This window comes from Lissotriton helveticus, chromosome 7 (assembly GCF_964261635.1).
Source record: "Lissotriton helveticus chromosome 7, aLisHel1.1, whole genome shotgun sequence".
NCBI classification, from domain to species: Eukaryota; Metazoa; Chordata; class Amphibia; order Caudata; family Salamandridae; genus Lissotriton; species Lissotriton helveticus.
In genome coordinates this window covers 531,278,879-531,298,952 of record NC_136068.1, presented here as the reverse complement: position 1 = coordinate 531,298,952, position 20,074 = coordinate 531,278,879, and the positions used below count along the sequence as shown (strand labels likewise).

Below are 20,074 nucleotides of genomic sequence, written 5' to 3'. Positions count from 1 at the left end.
CACTCCAGGTCAAGTTGCTAGGCCAGAAACCCAAATGTTTAGGGAAAGTGTAGATAAAAAAAAGGAAGTGAAAGTGTTGTAAGGTAGCCATATTCCAAAGTTGATGTTGAAGCCTAGATGCAAAAAATGATCCATCTATTAGAGGCTACTCTTATTAGAAAAACAGACTGCCTTTTACTCGCCTCTCTAGAAGCAAGATAGCCACAAGTTTGTCACAACATCTTGGTAAAACGAAGGGTTTGTTCATGTACATGCATATACAGGAAAGCGTGCACAAGTTCATGTTTATGTAAATGACATGAGGCACCTTCCCAGGACCTAAATGCAGTTAGGATTAATGAGTGATGGCGCAAATCCGTGCATGCATTAATGATTGCAGGTGCAATTCTAAACATTCATAACATGTATATTGATTGGAATTCTGGATTAATTGTGGGCATTCTTGTCACAGTAGTGCCCACCTTTGCACAATGTTTTTGATGGCATAATGTTGGTAATTCTTGACATAGTGTAGCAACGTTTGAAATAGTTATAGTTATACTCTTTTTGCATAATGCTTAATTATGCTTAACCTTGGTATATGTTATATAAATATGCAATTGCCATTATTGGCTGCCAAGCCCCTGATGGAATTCTTGCACATGCATAATTCTTGGGCTTTCTTTAATACTGTTCCTATTTCTGTCCCAGGCCAAGGCCTGTTAGAGTGGTGTTACCTGTTTGCATCAATTCATGCACTTGCCAGTTCATTCAGCAATCTATCGAAGCACTCGCTCATTCAGCAATTCATTCATATAGGACCTCACTATCCCTATACTCATCCATATGCTCGGTTTCTAGTTCTTCATCCAACCATGTACACACTCCCATCCGACTATAGATTCACTATTGCAGCCGCCCACTCAGCCATCCACACTATCACATAAACTCGCAGCTGATTGAAGAACCATTTTGACTTGTAAAATAGATCAATTGGCTTTGCCTAAGCTTCTCTAAATAGTGTTTAATTTATTGTATCAGTTTTTCCCTTCATGATAATTGCAAAGGCAAAACTGGAGATTATTGACACTCTGTCTACTGTAAACGGTTTGTTATGCATGCTTGGTTATTTTTTTTAAAGCATAATCTGATATTTTTTGTATGTATTTCACAGGGAGAAGAAAAGCGTTTGAGGAGATTCTGTCTATTATGAAAATGGACGCCTACAAAACAGCCAATCTCTCACTTCGGGATGTCCTTGAAATTGGACAGGAAAGCTTAAATGCCACAAATCTCGAAACTTTAGAAGATGTACCTTGGCATGTACTGAGAGGGATCATGGCTTTGAATGTTACAGCAAGAAACACAAGTCTTTACAAGCCTACGACCAGTGATGAAGTAGCCTGTGCGCAGAACATTGGACAGAGTGCAGATGAAGCAATATTTTGTTTGAACATGGAAGACACCCAACATTCCATCAACCCCTTGGATGCCCTCTGTGTCCTCTTCTTGTGCTCAGACAGCTTTTTGCAGCAGGAACTTATGCAAAAAATGTCTATGTGCCAGTTTGCTCTTCCCTTATTGCTACCACCATGTGATGGAACCCAGTGCACATTCATGCTGTGGGCCATGAGGGATATTGTGAGAAAATGGAGGCCTCAATCACTGAGAGACATTAAAGGGTTTATGGAAGAGACCCTGGTGCTCACACCTATGCCCACTGTGTCCTTTGTACGTCTAGGGAGCTGCAGCCTATCAAAATCCAAAATTCTGAATGAGTTGCTCAGCCCCCGGCAGCAGCACCATGACTACTTTATCCACAGAGACATGGAATCTGGGAATGTTGCAAGGAGAATATCAAGTGGGCTCGTGGAGATAGCATGGTACTTTCCTGGAGGAAGGGAGAACTCTGATCTCTTTCCAGAACCTGTAGCTGTTACAAATCTACGTGGAGACATTGAATCTCACTGGTTGCAGTTCAGCTTCTTATGTGAGATTTCATGTGCTGTATTTATATTTGTTGAGCACATAAGTGAGAAACAACTTGCATTATTGCTCTCTCTTAAGAAACCAAACCCAAAATACTACTTCATCCTACATCCCTTGACAGATGGACCGAATGACACCTTAATAGTCCTCAATAAACTAGCCCCTGCACTGAAGCTTAGCAAATGCAGCCTGCTAATGAAAGGCAAAGCCATGAACGATGCTGAGTTTGTAAAGAAACTACAGTCAACCATGCTTGGAAGTGTCGTAGACCCCCCCTACCCTGTGACTGTTGAGAGCATGGCCGTCATTGCTCAGCAGATGGGAATCTGTGTAGATGAGTACCGTGTGGAATGCCAGAATGCAAGTAAGCATGCCAAAGAAATTACAGCAGAGATCAATGATGTGGTTGAGTACAAGAAGGAAATGATGAGATTACAGGGGGACCTCTGGAAGAGATTGGCAAAAGCAGAGAAAGAGTGCTGCAGACTAAGAAGTCAAGGGGACACCCCGCCAGAGATTTACAAGTCTCAGCTAAGGAAAGAGATATTAGAGCTACGCAGGCAGCAGAATAAATGTGACCTCACTGATGGCATGATTAAATTCATTTCTGCAATAGGACAGCTTTCAAAAATCGAGAAACACTATTTCCTGAAGTGGATGAAACTGAATCTGGACCACATTGCTAGAAAAAACCTTTCTCGACTGAGAACAGAGTATAAGGAGTTGTCCAGTTCTCTAAATGACCCTTCCCAGTTAGCAGAACTAGATAGAAAAATATCTGCCAGCTCACTCGGGCTGGAGCACTTTATGCGTGAGTTGGGGCAGTATTATGAGGCAGAATGTTCCATTGTAAAACATGTGAGGCGCAGAAACAGACAGTTCGTCCATCTACCGAGCATTGCTGCTGATCTCCTTCTGGAAGGGTTTCCTCTTGAGCTGGTTGACGGAGATGCCTCAAACATTCCCTTAAAGTGGATAACAGACGTCCTGACCGAGCTGAACACCAGAGTGAAGGGACAGTGTCGAATGATTGTTGTAACTGTGCTGGGAGTGCAGAGCACGGGCAAATCCACGCTTCTGAACACAATGTTTGGCCTCCAGTTTTCTGTGAGCAGTGGCAGATGCACACGTGGGGCCTTCATGCTGCTTATTAAAGTGAAAGACAATCTAAAGAAGACACTTGGCTGTGATTTTATTCTGGTCATTGACACCGAAGGCTTGAAAGCCCCAGAGCTGGCTACACTAGAGGACAGCTATGCACATGACAATGAACTGGCAACAATTGTCATTGGGCTAAGCGATATTACAATTGTTAATGTAGCCATGGAAAATGCCACTGAAATGAAAGATATCTTGCAAATTGTTGTCCATGCTTTTCTTAGGATGGAGGAAATTGGTCAAAATCCGAATTGTCAGTTTGTGCACCAGAACGTCAGTGATGTGTCTGCTTATGAGCAAAACATGAGAGACAGGAAACATCTGTTGGAGCAGCTGAACGAAATGACTAAAGTAGCAGCAAAGATGGAGAAACAGAGCAGGGAGATAGCATTCTCTGATATCATGGAGTATGATCCGGAGAAACACAATTGGTATATCCCTGGTTTATGGCATGGTGTTCCACCAATGGCCCCCGTGAACCGAGGGTACAGTGAAAATGTTCTTGAGTTGAAGAAGTACTTATTTAAATTTATACAAACCCGTTCAGCCAATAGAAGTTACAAAGATATCACAGCTTTTATGGAATGGCTAAAGAGCTTGTGGAATGCAGTTAAACATGAGAACTTTATCTTTAGCTTCAGAAACAGCCTTGTGGCTGAAGCTTACAACCAGCTGTCTATTAAGTTCAGCGAGTGGGAATGGGCCTTCCGCAAAGAAATGCATCTCTGGGTGTCCAAGACAGAAACAGTAATTTACAATCAAGCTTCAAGTGAACTTGATATAAATACCTACAACAAATTGAAAAGAGAAGCCTTTCAGGAATTGGAGTGCGGAGAACAGAAATTGGTGTCTTATGTGCAGAAATATTTTGATAGTGGGGCACAGAATATCCATCTAATAGAAAAATACAGAGAAGATTTTATCCGGAGTTCTAAATCTTTGAAAAATGAACTTGAAAGTTACTTGTTTAGCAAATTTGAAGAGGCAATTCGCATTAAAAAAAGTAAGTACAAGATTGAGACTTTACAAGCTAAATATATTAAAGTGATCGAAGGAAAAGTGGTCAGCCTTTTAGAACACTGCCGAGAGCGAAATTGTGAGTTAAGTAATGAGGAGTTAGAAAGTGAATTTGGAAGCACGTGGACACAAACAATAACTGACTTACAACTCAATAAAATGGAGCAACGCCAGATTTCTCAAGACATGCATTGTCATCTGATGAAGGACTTAAGCAGTCAGGCTAGTTTTGGCAATCAGGTTTTCCAGAATGCCCAAAATTTAGTCAGTTATGCAAAAATTAATTTTAAAATGAAACCAGAGTATTTTGACTTGCCGTGGTACCATGGTAGAGGTTTAAAAGAAATGTTCACTCATGAATGCTCACGCAGAGCCGATGAACTTTCTAAAGCGTTGGTTAACAAATGCAATAGTTATGTTGAAGGTAAAGTGATTTCTAAGGTGGACTATGACGGAACTTATTGTATGGAGCTGTTGCATATGATCAACCACAGTCTACATAGTGACGATTTTCAAAGTCTTTCCACCACCCGTCATTTTGTAGTAGATCTGAAGCTTCACATTTTGGGGAATGCCGCCAAAGTCTTTCAGAAGATGCACAAAGATTTTGTCAGAGAAAATGATCCTCAGTCCTGTCTGGAGAATTTTAAATCCCAGTATTTCTCAACTTTTAAAGACCTTTATCTGAGAAAGGATGAATGTCGGAAGAGGGCTAAGGATTTTTGTGAACAGTGCTTGAAACCAGCTCTAAATGACTACATTGAAAGAAGACTTGGCTTGGAGATTGTAGAAGATATTCTCCATCATGGACACTCATTTAAATACAGTAGCCGGACATTTTTTCAGTTTGACCTTCTCTACAATCTTTTGGAAAACAATTCATTTGAAAGATACAGAGAATACATTTGTAATTATGAAGGGTTCGTTAAACAATATATATTTGAACACATCCGAAATCACTGCAGTAAAATGGGCAGTTTGAACATGCTTGAAACAAGTATCCTTTCTACTATAACAAAACGGGTTCAAGAAGTAATTCAGTCTGTGAGAGAGAAACAACATGAAACAGTCTCAGAATTTTTAGAAGTGTTTTGCATTACATTGCAGAAGGAACTTGTAATCCCAAAGGGCAGCTTGGAAGTGATTCTATTCCAAAACACTGCAAACATCGATCAGTTTTCTGAGGACGTTTGTTTTTTCCTTACTGAGCTCGAACAACATATCCTGATGGAACGAACAAATTCAGACATTAGAGAAAAACTTGACCATTTACCTTACAAGCCTCAGGATGAACTGTTTAGAAAAATATTTGGATGTGCCAAGCAGTGCCCATTTTGTAAAGCCCCTTGTGAAGCAGGAGGGAAGGAACACAAGGAGCACTTTGCCTCAGTGCACCGCCCACAGGGTCTAGGTGGTGTCCAGAACGAGCCTACACGTGATCTTGTGTTTTCCCTATGCTCCTCTGATGTGGTTTCTAACTCGTCATTTAGACATTCAGCCACACTATTTCAGTGGCATCCCTACAAGGACTACCGGGTGTATTTTCCAGATTGGTGCATTCAGCCTGATGCTAGTATTGGAGCCTCCGATTACTGGAAGTTCATTTTTAGGCAGTTCAACAAAAAGTTTGCTGACTTCTACTCTGCTCTCCCAGCTAATCTTCCAGTTGGCTGGGAAGAAATTACCATTAAGCAAGCACAGAAAAGCATCAAGGAAGTGTTCCGTGTGAAGTAAAAGCAAAGCAAGAATTCACCCTTGTAATGTTACATTGTTTATTGGATAATTATAGAAAGGTTGCTGGTTCTTTTTGGAGAAGTGGTTGAAATCTTTATAACATATAGAATTTCAGCAGGTCGAAAAAAGCATCATTGTTTTTCTGTATTACAAGTCATCGAACATATTTGTGTTTTTACATTCGAATTGGTATACATTGTATACATTGCCTAAGGCATCTGGCATTATGCTCCTTCTACATTCCTTCAAGAGATTGCTGAATTGGTAGTTCTAAACAAATATCATGACAGCCCTCTCTACTTTAGATGAAGATCACCTGGAGAGAAGACACACAGACTTTTATTTCATTGCATGGACTCTGGGGAAAAAGCTGATACATTTGAATAAGGCTTTAACCAGTAAAGAGTAAAATTGAGGTCCTTTCCTCTCCAAACATTTTATCTCCTGGATTATTCCTTGTTTTGTAATACATTTCAAAAAGTCCTGTGTATATTTACTATTTGTGTGAACCTATTAGCAGTGATGCTACTTAAATTTCAAAATGTTGATTTTATCAGTTGGATTGCTAGAGGTGCCGTGAGAAGTAATTTTGTTCAAATTGTATGCTGTGGTCCATAATACCTGAAGTATGTAAATAAATTAAAAATACATCAGTCTGTGTTAAAGTCTTTCTTTAACTAATATAGGGAGCCAAACCTTAGTTAATCTGAATCTGCTTTCTTGACCTCAGTCGGAATTGTCATGACGGCTTTTACTTTTCAAATTTCTAACAAGGATGCGGTATGATAATGTGATGACCTAGTAGAGGGTAAACATTTAACCTAGAATAGTAACCCCATACTCGAGACATCAACAGCATGCTTTGCTGCTGCATTGGCCATAATTTTTTTTCCAATAGTATGCTTAGAGTACTTTAACCGCTTCCGTGCGGCGCCGATTCCGCCCCTGTGCTGGACATTCCAGAACAGGGTGCGGTCGTGACGGAACCGTTCCGTCATCAGCACAGCTCAGCCGTGACTGATGGCGGAACGGTTCCGTCACAAGCATCGAAGGCAATAATTATAATTGGTTTCCCTAATAATAAAACACCCTCAATGCAGTTGTGCTAAACCCCATTCTTTTTGTAATAGATTCTCCTTTAACAGATTACAAAGTGCGAGGTTAGCACTGTGACAGAATGCAAGTGTGAATTTCTCTGTCATTTTGCCAGCAGCAGGTGCATCTGTCTTCTGCTAGCACCGGTAAAAATATAGACCAGATGGTACCTTATTAATACAATAACTTCTTAAGATGAGAATGAATTAAACATTAAATAAACATTATATGGAGCTTGCAGATTTAAAAGGCGTGCCCACTGCAACTCTGTAACAAGTATTAGACTCCTCCTGCACTTATTAATAAGAGTCATGATTTTGAGAGCAAAGGAGGCTATTTTTCTTAATAGGTTTATTTCATTTGACCCTTTTAAACAATTATTTAGTGTACTTAATTAAAGTGGAGAGATCTGCACCAGGAGCAGGCCCCTGTGCCAGCTCCTCCTCACTGCCAAAGTTCTGTGTTCAGTTTCTGCAAGCTGCCCTCCGCCTCCTGTGTAATACTCTGCCTGCCTTTGCTTTTGTTTTGTCACTGAAAACTTGGTGTCTATCGATTGGGGTCTGTGCCTTTTATCTGTAATCCATGCCTTCTAGTTTTGCCTTTAGTCTTGCCTGTTCATGCCCAATATCTCCTGTGCTTGTAAGTTTTGCCTTTTGTCTTGCTGTTAGTTTATATTTTGCCTTTAACTGTTTTCCATGGCTGTAATCCCTGCTGGTATCTCCTGTGCTTGTTGTTTTGCCTTTTATCTTTGCCGTTTTCTTTATTTTGTGCCTCCTGACTATTATTTGGTAGGGACTTCTAGCCACAGATTTCTTACCTTTGATTTTCCTCAGGCATCAGACTGGATCCCAAAAATGTTTGGTGAGCAGTACCCCTGCGCACCAGTAGGTGGCGTCGGTCGGCTCTGCACAACGTCGGTGCCATAAGTGACATCCATCTCACCTATATAGGCTCCACCTCTGCGCGCTTACGTACGTTAATTTTTTTCTGCGCCAGTTAGCGCTGATCTGAGAGAAGAGCTACCCCTCTGTACATTTTTGACAGGATTTTTATGACATTTTGTCTACCTTTTTTGAGGTTTTTTTTGTCCTACTGGTGTGTCGAGGATGTCCTTGAGGAAGACAGGTTTTAAACCCTGTGGCACCTGTCGCCGTGCCGTGTGGGTGACAGACCTACATGTCATGTGTTTGCGGTGTCTGGAGAATGACCACAACTTCCAGTCATGCTCTGACTGCCGATTCAGGATGCCAAAGGCTGTGAGGGAGTACTCCCTGAAGCTGCCAGTGGCCGAGCGTGCGACTCTGCGGAAATCACGCTCTTGCTCAAAAGTATGGTCTCTGGACCATTCCAGAAGTCCGAAGTCCTCTTTATCCCACTCTAAATTGTCAGGAAACTCTGGTAAGATGCACAAGAAATTGGAGTGTGCTTTGACTTCTTCTCATTCGTCGGCCGACGTGACAAAGGAACATTGGCGTTTGAGGACTGGTTCCTCAGAGCCTGGCCGCCTCCTCGCTTCCCCAGTTTTCCGGTAGCCAAAGCAACCCCTGCTCAAATTAAAGAGTTCTATGAGGCCATGCGTCTCACTTTTGAGCGTCCCGACACCTCCGGCATGCCTTCTGGTCCTGCTTGGTTAGAGGCCCCAAACTGGTTCTGTGCCGGGCACTCTGGCTCCAATGGGACCCCATGGATCTGGTCACATGGGAGAGGTGGAGATCAGAGAACTCTGGTCTCCGGCAGAATTCGGACTCAACATCAACATGCTGGAGCTCTGTGCGATCTGACTGGTATTGAAATCCTTTCTACTCTCCATAAAGGAAAGGCTAGTGCAGGTGTTCACAGACACCACCACCGCCATGAGGACCTGCAAAAATCAGGGCGAGGTGGGGTGGTGGACCCTCTGTCAAGAGGCCCTGGATCTCTGGACATGGCTGGAACAGCAGCGTATATCCCTTGTGGTTCAACACCTGGCAGGTTTTCTTAACACCATAGCGTACAAACTCAGCCGTTGATGCCTAGCGGATCATAAATTGCACCTCCGCCTTCTCTTTTAGCAGTGGAGAGAGCAATACTTAGTTAGACCTGTTGGCCTCTGCAGAGAATGCACAAGTTCAGCAGTTTTGCTTGCTGGAATTTCCAAGGCAGCTCTTGCTCTGAGAGTTTTGTCTCGAGTGGAGCTCAGGCCTCCTGTACACCTTTTTGCCCATACCACTCCTGCCCAGAGTTCTCAAGAAGATCAGGAACAACTGGGCCCAGGTCATCCTTATGGCTCCGAATTGGGCACGGAGAGCCTGGTATCCCGAGCTACTGAACATGAGTGTTGATTCTCCAATCAGGCTGCCCCTTTGGGATCATCTTCTGTTGCTGCAGTAGGGGAGGGTCCTCTACCCGAACCTGTCAATTCACCAACTTCTTTCATGGAGATTGATTGGTGGCATTTGATAGCTTTCGATTTTCTTCCTGGAGTCTGCAATGTTATTCATGCAGCCAGGCGTCCCTCCACCAAAACGGTACATGCCTGCCACTAGAAGCGATTTGTATCATATTGTATGAAAAATCCATTGACCCACTTTCTACCTCCCTTTCTGATATTTTGCTTTTTATTCTTACCCTTGCTCAGCAGGGCTCTGCTTGGGCACTCTGAAGGCTTATCGTTCTGCTCTCTCTGCCTTCTTGTGGCTGCCTGCCCAAAAGTCCCCTATAGTAAGTACATTTTTAAAGGGCCTTATACACATGGTCCCCCTTCTCCTTTTATTATGCCTCAGTCGGACCTTATTTTGGTCCTCACATTCTTGATCTGTGCTCCTTTTGAGCCACTACACAATTGTCCCCTCAGGCTGCTCACTATCAAAACAGTCTTTCTTGTGGCGATTACATCGGCATGAAGGGTGAGTGCGCTGCAGGCTTTTTCTTCCAAGCCTCCATTCTTATCACTTTATCCGGACAAACTAGTGCTTTACACCAGGGACTCTTTCCTGCAGAAAGTGGTCCATTTCATGTAGGCCAATCTGTCACCTTGCCCGCCTTCTACGCTCCTCCACATCCCTCTAAAGAAGAAGAGTGACACCACCGTCTGGACATAAAAAAAGCATTGTCATTTTTCCTTGACAGCACACAAGAGTTCAGGGTGGATGACCAACTCTTCGTGGGTTATGTTGGTGCAAAGAAAGGTCGGGTGGTGCAGAAACTAACCATCTTTCGATGGTTTGTTCACTGCATCAAGATCTCCTACACATTGGCAAAGAAGCAACCGCCTGAATCTTTATGACCCCATTCCACCACAGCTCAAGCTGTGACCACTGCATTAACACATGGAGTCGCAGTCCTGGACTCTTGCCAGGAAGCAGCATGGGCTTCCCTGCGCACGTTTACCAAGCAGTACTGCCTGGACCGTACGGTCCTTAGGGATGGGTATTTTGCTCGTTCGGTCCCGCAGATCTTCCAAGCTTAAATGTGTCTGCAGACCCACCACCGAGGATGGTATTGCTTTGGTATCTATTCAAAGGTAAGGCATCTGCAGCAAAAAGTCTCTATCAGATGAACAACTTATTTACCTTCGGGTAACGCCTTATCCTGTTGAGACAATATCTAGCTGCAGATTCCTTACCGACCCATCCATCCTTCCCGTTCAGCGTACAGATTTCTAGGGTCTGGAATTTTCCCCTTCAGGGCGATAGTTTGGACACAGAATTGTCAGTGCACTTCATGGCTTTTTGCTTCTGGCGTGAAAAGTAACTGACGTCAACACACCAAGGTGATGCCTATATAGATGACGCGTAAATCACTTCCGGTGCAGACGTCGCGTTAAGCCAATTGATTCCACCTACTGGCTCACAGGAATACTGCTCATAAAAAATCTTCCAGATCCAGTCTGATGTGACGCCTAGGGAAATTCGAAAATCGGCAATCTACAGCTAGATATTGTCCTCATTAGATCAAACGTTACAAAAAATAATTGTTCCGTTTTTATGTGAAGCTTTGCCCGCCGCGTGTTTTTTCCCCTACACGCCACTTCTGCCTCCCTGGTGCCCCTCCCCCTTCCAGGACCTATTTAATGGCTCCAGTTTTGACCAGGGTGCTAAACGCTGCAGTAAGGAACGCGATGCTACCCTCATGGTCTACTGCTACCATCGTCCCAATTTTCAAGAAGGGGGACAGGAACATCCCTCACTGTTACCGCCCCATATTCCTTATTGACTCCACAGTCCAGTTTCTGGGCCAGGTTTTACTAAATAGGCTCTCCGCCTGGGCTTACACAAATGAAATTATCTCAAAGGTGCAATTATTTGCACAGGAAAATCAACTACAGAACAGTTCCTAAATCTTTATCTTTTAATTTCTAAATATTCGATCGGCCAATATGAAGCACTCTTTTTGAGCTTCATGGATATCGCCTCCGCATTTGACCGGGTGAAACGTAAGAAATTGTGGATTTTACTTGGTGCCCTATGAGAGGTGTTACCTCGAAACCGGGCCGGTCCTCGGATGCTTGTTTCCGTTCTGGGAAGGACATGGCTTTTGTAGTTCGGACTGGACTGTTCCCATGGGGCAACAGGGTCAGTGCTGATTTGCATATCGCCGTTGTCTAACCCAGGGTGGTGTGGAGTGGAAAAACGATGGATTTGGGCCCAGATCTTTTGACTGGGGTGAATGTGTGACATTGATCCACATTCTGTCCATCATTGTTGTGTTTGCAGTTACCGCTCTAAGTGTACTGGGGATGCTCAGACGTGAGTCCCAGACACTCCACACCACTGGAATCAAGCTAGCCGGGCTGATGAGAGGTGTTACCTCGAAACCGGGCCGGTCCTCGGATGCTTGTTTACGTTCTGGGAAGGACATGGCTTTTGTAGTTCGGACTGGACTGTTCCCATGGGGCAACAGGGTCAGCGCTGATTTGCATATCGCCATTGTCTAACCCAGGGTGGTGTGGAGTGGGAAAACGATGGATTTGGGCCCAGATCTTTTGACTGGGGTGAATGTGTGACATTGATCCACATTCTGTCCATCATTGTTGTTTGCAGTTACCGCCCTAGGGATTGAGCCATTGAATATAAATGTATTGAATACTCTTGATGCCCATACCACTGCTGCAGTCAGACACTCCAAGAAGAGCGTCTCACTGATTATTTTAATTGTACCAAGGGGGATCGCCAAGGGTTCATTTTAGCCCCTTTTTTATTTACGCTATATATGAACGGTATCATTATAGACTGACACCCCCAGGATAGGCAGGAGAGCGGTGCCGGTCCTGCTGTACATGGATGACACGGAATTGATGACGCACACACCTATGGGCCTACACTCCCTAATAGATGAGTTTGTTTCTTTTATGAATGGGTTGGACCTGTCGCCTAATTTCACAAAACATTGTCATGGAATTAGGAGCGATTAGATCAAAGACCTTTAAGGCAGGAATCCATGGTTTAGCCAAGGTCCTGGCTTTTTCCTACCTAGGAGTCCTATTTGATGCAAAACTAAACTGGAAACACATGCAGGAGGGGAAGCTAATAGACATGAAAAAATCAATGGGAGCTATTGCAAACTATGCCCACAGATTAGGCACTTGGTCACCGGGGGCAAATTTTTTTAAAAATAATTTTTATTAACATTTCGTTTAATGTTAAATTGACAGTATATTTCACATGATGAACAGACAAATATGGAATATTGTACAGACATTAATGTTATCTCTTTCCCTATGAGACGCATCCTCCCAAACTCTTTTGCCCAAGTGAACTCTCCGAGCGTGATCCGCAGTTATCATACAGTACCTTTGTCCATTTTTTGGGGCACCCTCGATGGATATATACGGACTTTTCCGCAATCATTGCCATGTCCATATCTATGCACCATTTGTAGAAGTGGGCCTCAGCTAGGCCTACCAGTGCAAGGGGTTCATCCTTCTCTGCACAGAGTCCTCAGACCAATAGGAAGAAGTTGGCACAGAAACTGGAATAAAAAACTGAGTATTTATTAAACCTCATGAGGTGGAACTACATTCACACAGCACCCTTTGGTAATGTATGAAGTATCACACTGAATGGAAGGAGCATGGTCCTTTTATACCCACACAGGGTCTCAAAAGAAGGCGGTACAAGTACAGAAGAAGGTTTAATGTACATATATGGTCATATAGAAATGCAGTCGACACGTAGGAGGAGTAAGCACTTTACCAAGTCTAGTATGGCTCACCGCGCTCTGTATGGTCTTGGCACTAGCTATTTGCAGAAGCGATGTGCCTTCTATAAACCTTCCCGACACCTGCGCTCATCGGATGAGCTTTTAATGCAAAATCCTCGGTTCAACCGCCAGAGGCTTGGTGGTAACTCATTTGTCCGCAAAGCCGCCTTGGCTTGGAACCTATTACCGATGGCTCTGAGGAGTATTCATGACCCATTGCTTTTTAAAAAAAAAACTAAAAGCGCTGCTTTTTTAAGACTGACATCGGAGTATAGATGAATTCTAATTTTCTGGAGTTAGCGCCGGGACACTTTTAGTAGCTGTGCGCTGTACAAATGAAATATAACCTAACATAACAAACACATCCTGACAGTTACATGCTACTAACAGCTGACAGGACAGCTGCAAGCTCAACTGAGCATGTGCGGAGCAGAAAAGGCTAAATATATCTCGTCTCTAGGCAGATTTCACGAGCAGAGAACAGCAAGGTAGGACAGAGCACATGGTGAGCACATGGTAGCACATGGCAAACAAAATGGCTGCCAGAAATACAAAATGGATTCCACAAAACGGACAAGATAGCCTCTAAATACAAGATGGCTTCAGCCAACGCTAACGCAATTGATGCCAAATTACAACAGACGACCCTTTTAGCGTTAGCTGAAGACATTCGTTCATCTGGGGTAATCTAGATATGCATCCTATACATCTATTAGCATTATTTCGGTGATCTTTGTTCAACATTTGTTGTGCTTTTATTTCTGCAACATTTCTTTTGGCAGGTGTACAAACAGAGATGCAAATGGAGCAATGCAGTGGACCGCATTGAATACATACACAGCATGTAAAAAGTATCGTAATCATTACACACAGGGTAGTCAGTAGCTTCCAGCCCCAAGCAGAAACTAGAGTCCAAAACCATCCAGCAAAAGTCCAAGTACCAGTCTCTGGATGAATTTCTGCAGCAATCTTATACAGTTTAGAGATTGCATCATATACTGAAGGTGAGTGATCCGGAATGAAAACACAACAGCTGCTGCCAATGATGCAGCATGCACCACCTCGATCAGCCAGAATCACATCAAACACCATTCTGTTCTGGAGAGCTACAATTCTTGCAATTTGCAGTTCCTCTGTAATGTTCCCAAGTGCCATAGCTGTCTGATTGGTAACAGCTTCCTCAACACGAATCAATCGCCTGATCTTTCTGCTGTTCAATGCAGTACCCACGAAGAACAATCCCAAGTTAAAATCAACATATTGTTGCAAAGCAGTGTCAGTCTGATCAACTTAATCAGTACTTATAGTCCTCTTGTATCTATTTTCGGAAATGTCATTGTACAGCTTGAAATTGAGGTGATATGACGCTGGTGCCAGAAACACAGGGGGCAACAAAAAGGACACATAGCATATGCCAGACCAACCAGCAGGTAGTTAATATCCCTTATTGCCACTTACAAAGTAAGTATTATGCGAGGCTGTAAAAGTGCTGTTGTTGGCGCCTTCAATGGTTAGAATTACAGTACATTCACTCCTCCCCACTGGAATTCTCTCAACGCTACTAATACATAAATCTGCTTTAACTCTTGGTACAGAAATTACAAAAGGTCCAGTGTTCTTATTTGTTCTCATATTTGTGAAGACATACGGTGTTGAAATATTGTCAGGTCGATACTCTTCCCATTCCCATTTAGTTCCTTTAGCTTGCGGATAACCTTCTTTATCTTGGTAGCATACTTTATTGAGGTGAAAGTTAATCCCACCTACTGAAGGCTTTCCAGATGCAAACAAAAGCGCATACTAAGCTTGACAAGAACCATTGTGAGAGAAGGGAAAAGGAATGAAAGGTGTTCCTCCCTTTTTCTGGTGAGCAGGTATCATCCCACACACCCAACAGTTGGTAATATTCGTGGCATTATGAGTATAATGCAACATCTGGATGAAGGTATTGTTTAGGTAAGATTGTCGATGCTTCTGCTCGTGATATGGAAGCGTGAAGTAGTGTTGTTCCATTGGTACTGGAGTAGTGGCAACGAAAAGCTGTCGAGCAGGAGCCACTTTCTCAACAAACCAGGTGATTATTCCCATAACCACCAGAGCAACAACAAACCCTACAGCACAAATGATTCTTTTGTTATGCATTTTAGCAACAGCGATAATTGATCTTTCTACAAACTCGTTGAAACAATCGTTGGAGCTCTTATCCCTGGGCAGCTGCTGATTTCTTCACCGAGGGTCAAGACGGGTGTCACTACACTACGCAGGACTAATCACCCCCCTTGCCATATCGGCATTCCGTTTCACTAACCCAGGGCGGTAGCTCAACCAGTCTTTTTCGGCAAAGCAGATTATTTCCTTGGTCTCAGTTGATATCTGGATTCTCCAGCAATCGTGTGGTCAGGGAAGACTCCTTCAGATTCGTCAGGTGAAATAGCTTGGCCTTTCTCCGTTTCCAGGATCTCTCGATGATCAGTCAGCACAGCAGGTTCCACCAAGGCAGGCGACACATGCTTACAGTGTGTGCTGTGGACCCAGTTCTTCCGGTTCATCACTCAAACTGCTGTCCTCGTGGCCAGAGCGATACAAAAGGGGATGATGGACGGAGCGTTTGAGCAAATCAAACACTCACCCCCAGTCAACTGATCTGGGTTTAATCCATCACCATTCTTTAGCTCACTCAGCCACCCCAGTTCAGACATGGCCATATGCAAATCAGTCTGACCCTGTGCCTCATGAGAACAGTCCAGTCCGAACTGCCAAGCCATGTCTTCCCTGGACCGGAAACAAGCATCCTGGGACCGGCAGTTCGGGCTGATTTGCATATAGCCATGTCTGAACGGGGGTGGCTGAGTGAACTAAAGAATGGTGATGGATTAAACCCAGATCAGTAGACCGGGGGTGAGTGTTTGATTTTTTCAAACGCTCCGTCCATCATCCCCTTTTGTATCGCTTTGTTCGCCCTTAGTGTGGCAGGGTATGCTCAGATGGGAGTCCCTTGTTCATTTGGCCACTGGATTCAAGATAGCCTGGCTGATGAGGATTATGAATCCGAAACCGGTCCCAGGATGCTTGTTTCCGGTCCAGGGAAGACATGGCTTGGCAGTTCGGGCTGGACTGTTCCCATGAGGCACAGGGTCAGACTGATTTGCATATAGCCATGTCTGAACTGGGGTGGCTGAGTGAACTAAAGAATGGTGATGGATTAAACCCAGATCAGTTGACTGGGGGTGAGTGTTTGATTTGTTCAAACGCTCCGTCCATCATCCCCTTTTGTATCGCTTTGTTCGCCCTAAGTGTGGCAGGGTATGCTCAGACGTGAGTCCCTTGTTCATTTGGCCACTGGATTCAAGATAGCCTGGCTGATGAGGATTATGAATCCGAAACCGGTCCCAGGATGCTTGGTTCCGGTCCAGGGAAGACATGGCTTGGCAGTTCGGGCTGGACTTTTCCCATGAGACACAGGGTCAGACTGATTTGCATATAGCCATGTCTGAACTGGGGTGGCTGAGTGAACTAAAGAATGGTGATGGATTAAACCCAGATCAGTCGACTGGGGGTGAGTGTTTGATTTGTTCAAACGCTCCGTCCATCATCCCCTTTTGTATCGCTTTATTCGCCCTAAGTGTGGCAGGGTATGCTCAGACGTGATTCCCTTGTTCACTTAGCCACTGGATTCAAGATAGCCTGGTTGATGAGGATTATGAATCCGAAACCGGTCCCAGGATGCTTGTTTCCGGTCCAGGGAAGACATGGCTTGGCAGTTCGGGCTGGACTGTTCCCATGAGGCACAGGGTCAGACTGATTTGCATATAGCCATGTCTGAACTGGGCTGGCTGAGTGAACTAAAGAATGGTAATGGATTAAACCCAGATCAGTTGACTGGGGTGAGTGTTTGATTTGTTCAAACGCTCCGTCCATCATCCCCTTTTGTATCGCTTTGTTCGCCCTAAGTGTGGCAGGGTATGCTCAGACGTGAGTCCCTTGTTCACTTGGCCACTGGATTCAAGATAGCCTGGCTGATGAGGATTATGAATCCGAAACCGGTACCAGGATGCTTGTTTCCGGTCCAGGGAAGACATGGCTTGGCTGTTCGGGCTGGACTGTTCCCATGAGGCACAGGGTCAGACTGATTTGCATATAGCCATGTCTGAACTGGGGTGGCTGAGTGAACTAAAGAATGGTGATGGATTAAACCCAGATCAGTTGACTGGGGGTGAGTGTTTGATTTGTTCAAACGCTCCGTCCATCATCCCCTTTTGTATCGCTTTGTTCGCCCTAAGTGTGGCAGGGTATGCTCAGACGTGAGTCCCTTGTTCACTTGGCCACTGGATTCAAGATAGCCTGGCTGATGAGGATTATGAATCCGAAACCGGTCCCAGGATGCTTGTTTCCGGTCCAGGGAAGACATGGCTTGGCAGTTCGGGCTGGACTGTTCCCATGAGGCACAGGGTCAGACTGATTTGCATATAGCCATATCTGAACTGGGGTGGCTGAGTGAAATAAAGAATGGTGATGGATTAAACCCAGATCAGTTGACTGGGGTGAGTGTTTGATTTGTTCAAACGCTCCGTCCATCATCCCCTTTTGTATCGCTTTGTTCGCCCCAAGTGTGGCAGGGTATGCTCAGACGTGAGTCCCTTGTTCACTTGGCCACTGGATTCAAGATAGCCTGGCTGATGAGGATTATGAATCCGAAACCGGTCCCAGGATGCTTGTTTCCGGTCCAGGGAAGACATGGCTTGGCAGTTCGGGCTGGACTTTTCCCATGAGGCTCAGGGTCAGACTGATTTGCATATAGCCATGTCTGAACTGGGGTGGCTGAGTGAACTAAAGAATGGTGATGGATTAAACCCAGATCAGTTGACAGGGGGTGAGTGTTTGATATGTTCAAACGCTCCGTCCATCATCCCCTTTTGTATCGCTTTGTTCGCCCTAAGTGTGGCAGGGTATGCTCAGACGTGAGTCCCTTGTTCACTTGGCCACTGGATTCAAGATAGCCTGGCTGATGAGGATTATGAATCCGAAACCGGTACCAGGATGCTTGTTTCCGGTCCAGGGAAGACATGGCTTGGCAGTTCGGGCTGGACTGTTCCCATGAGGCACAGGGTCAGACTGATTTGCATATAGCCATGTCTGAACTGGGGTGGCTGAGTGAACTAAAGAATGGTGATGGATTAAACCCAGATCAGTTGACTGGGGGTGAGTGTTTGATTTGTTCAAACGCTCCGTCCATCATCCCCTTTTGTATCGCTTTGTTCGCCCTAAGTGTGGCAGGGTATGCTCAGACGTGAGTCCCTTGTTCACTTGGCCACTGGATTCAAGATAGCCTGGCTGATGAGGATTATGAATCCGAAACCGGTCCCAGGATGCTTGTTTCCGGTCCAGGGAAGACATGGCTTGGCAGTTCGGGCTGGACTTTTCCCATGAGGCACAGGGTCAGACTGATTTGCATATAGCCATATCTGAACTGGGGTGGCTGAGTGAAATAAAGAATGGTAATGGATTAAACCCAGATCAGTTGACAGGGGTGAGTGTTTGATTTGTTCAAACGCTCCGTCCATCATCCCCTTTTGTATCGCTTTGTTCGCCCTAAGTGTGGCAGGGTATGCTCAGACGTGAGTCCCTTGTTCACTTGGCCACTGGATTCAAGATAGCCTGGCTGATGAGGATTATGAATCCGAAACCGGTCCCAGGATGCTTGTTTCCGGTCCAGGGAAGACATGGCTTGGCAGTTCGGGCTGGACTGTTCCCATGAGGCACAGGGTCAGACTGATTTGCATATAGCCATATCTGAACTGGGGTGGCTGAGTGAAATAAAGAATGGTGATGGATTAAACCCAGATCAGTTGACTGGGGTGAGTGTTTGATTTGTTCAAACGCTCCGTCCATCATCCCCTTTTGTATCGCTTTGTTCGCCCCAAGTGTGGCGGGGTATGCTCAGACGTGAGTCCCTTGTTCACTTGGCCACTGGATTCAAGATAGCCTGGCTGATGAGGATTATGAATCCGAAACCGGTCCCAGGATGCTGGTTTCCGGTCCAGGGAAGACATGGCTTGGCAGTTCGGGCTGGACTTTTCCCATGAGGCTCAGGGTCAGACTGATTTGCATATAGCCATGTCTGAACTGGGGTGGCTGAGTGAACTAAAGAATGGTGATGGATTAAACCCAGATCAGTTGACTGGGGGTGAGTGTTTGATATGTTCAAACGCTCCGTCCATCATCCCCTTTTGTATCGCTTTGTTCGCCCTAAGTGTGGCAGGGTATGCTCAGACGTGAGTCCCTTGTTCACTTGGCCACTGGATTCAAGATAGCCTGGCTGATGAGGATTATGAATCCGAAACCGGTACCAGGATGCTTGTTTCCGGTCCAGGGAAGACATGGCTTGGCAGTTCGGGCTGGACTGTTCCCATGAGGCACAGGGTCAGACTGATTTGCATATAGCCATGTCTGAACTGGGGTGGCTGAGTGAACTAAAGAATGGTGATGGATTAAACCCAGATCAGTTGACTGGGGGTGAGTGTTTGATTTGTTCAAACGCTCCGTCCATCATCCCCTTTTGTATCGCTTTGTTCGCCCTAAGTGTGGCAGGGTATGCTCAGACGTGAGTCCCTTGTTCACTTGGCCACGGGATTCAAGATAGCCTGGCTGATGAGGATTATGAATCCGAAACCGGTCCCAGGATGCTTGTTTCCGGTCCAGGGAAGACATGGCTTGGCAGTTCGGGCTGGACTGTTCCCATGAGGCACAGGGTCAGACTGATTTGCATATAGCCATGTCTGAACTGGGCTGGCTGAGTGAACTAAAGAATGGTGATGGATTAAACCCAGATCAGTTGACTGGGGGTGAGTGTTTGATTTGTTCAAACGTTCCGTCCATCATCCCCTTTTGTATCGCTTTGTTCGCGCTAAGTGTGGCAGGGTAT

The 20,074-nt window shown here is 44.9% G+C and overlaps 1 protein-coding gene across 5 annotated transcripts in view; it reads left to right on the top strand.

Moving 5' to 3' along the window:
- The window catches only part of LOC144768719 (up-regulator of cell proliferation-like), a 583,220-nt gene extending 576,699 nt beyond the window's left edge, over nt 1-6,521 (top strand). For all 5 annotated transcript variants that reach the window (XM_078652593.1, XM_078652591.1, XM_078652592.1 and 2 more), the window contains one exon: nt 1,154-6,521. In XM_078652593.1, the coding sequence (XP_078508719.1) occupies nt 1,154-5,877 (4,724 nt within the window). In that variant the 3' untranslated portion in view covers nt 5,878-6,521. The remainder of the gene's footprint in view (nt 1-1,153) is intronic.
- Nucleotides 6,522-20,074: the final 13,553 nt, after the last annotated feature.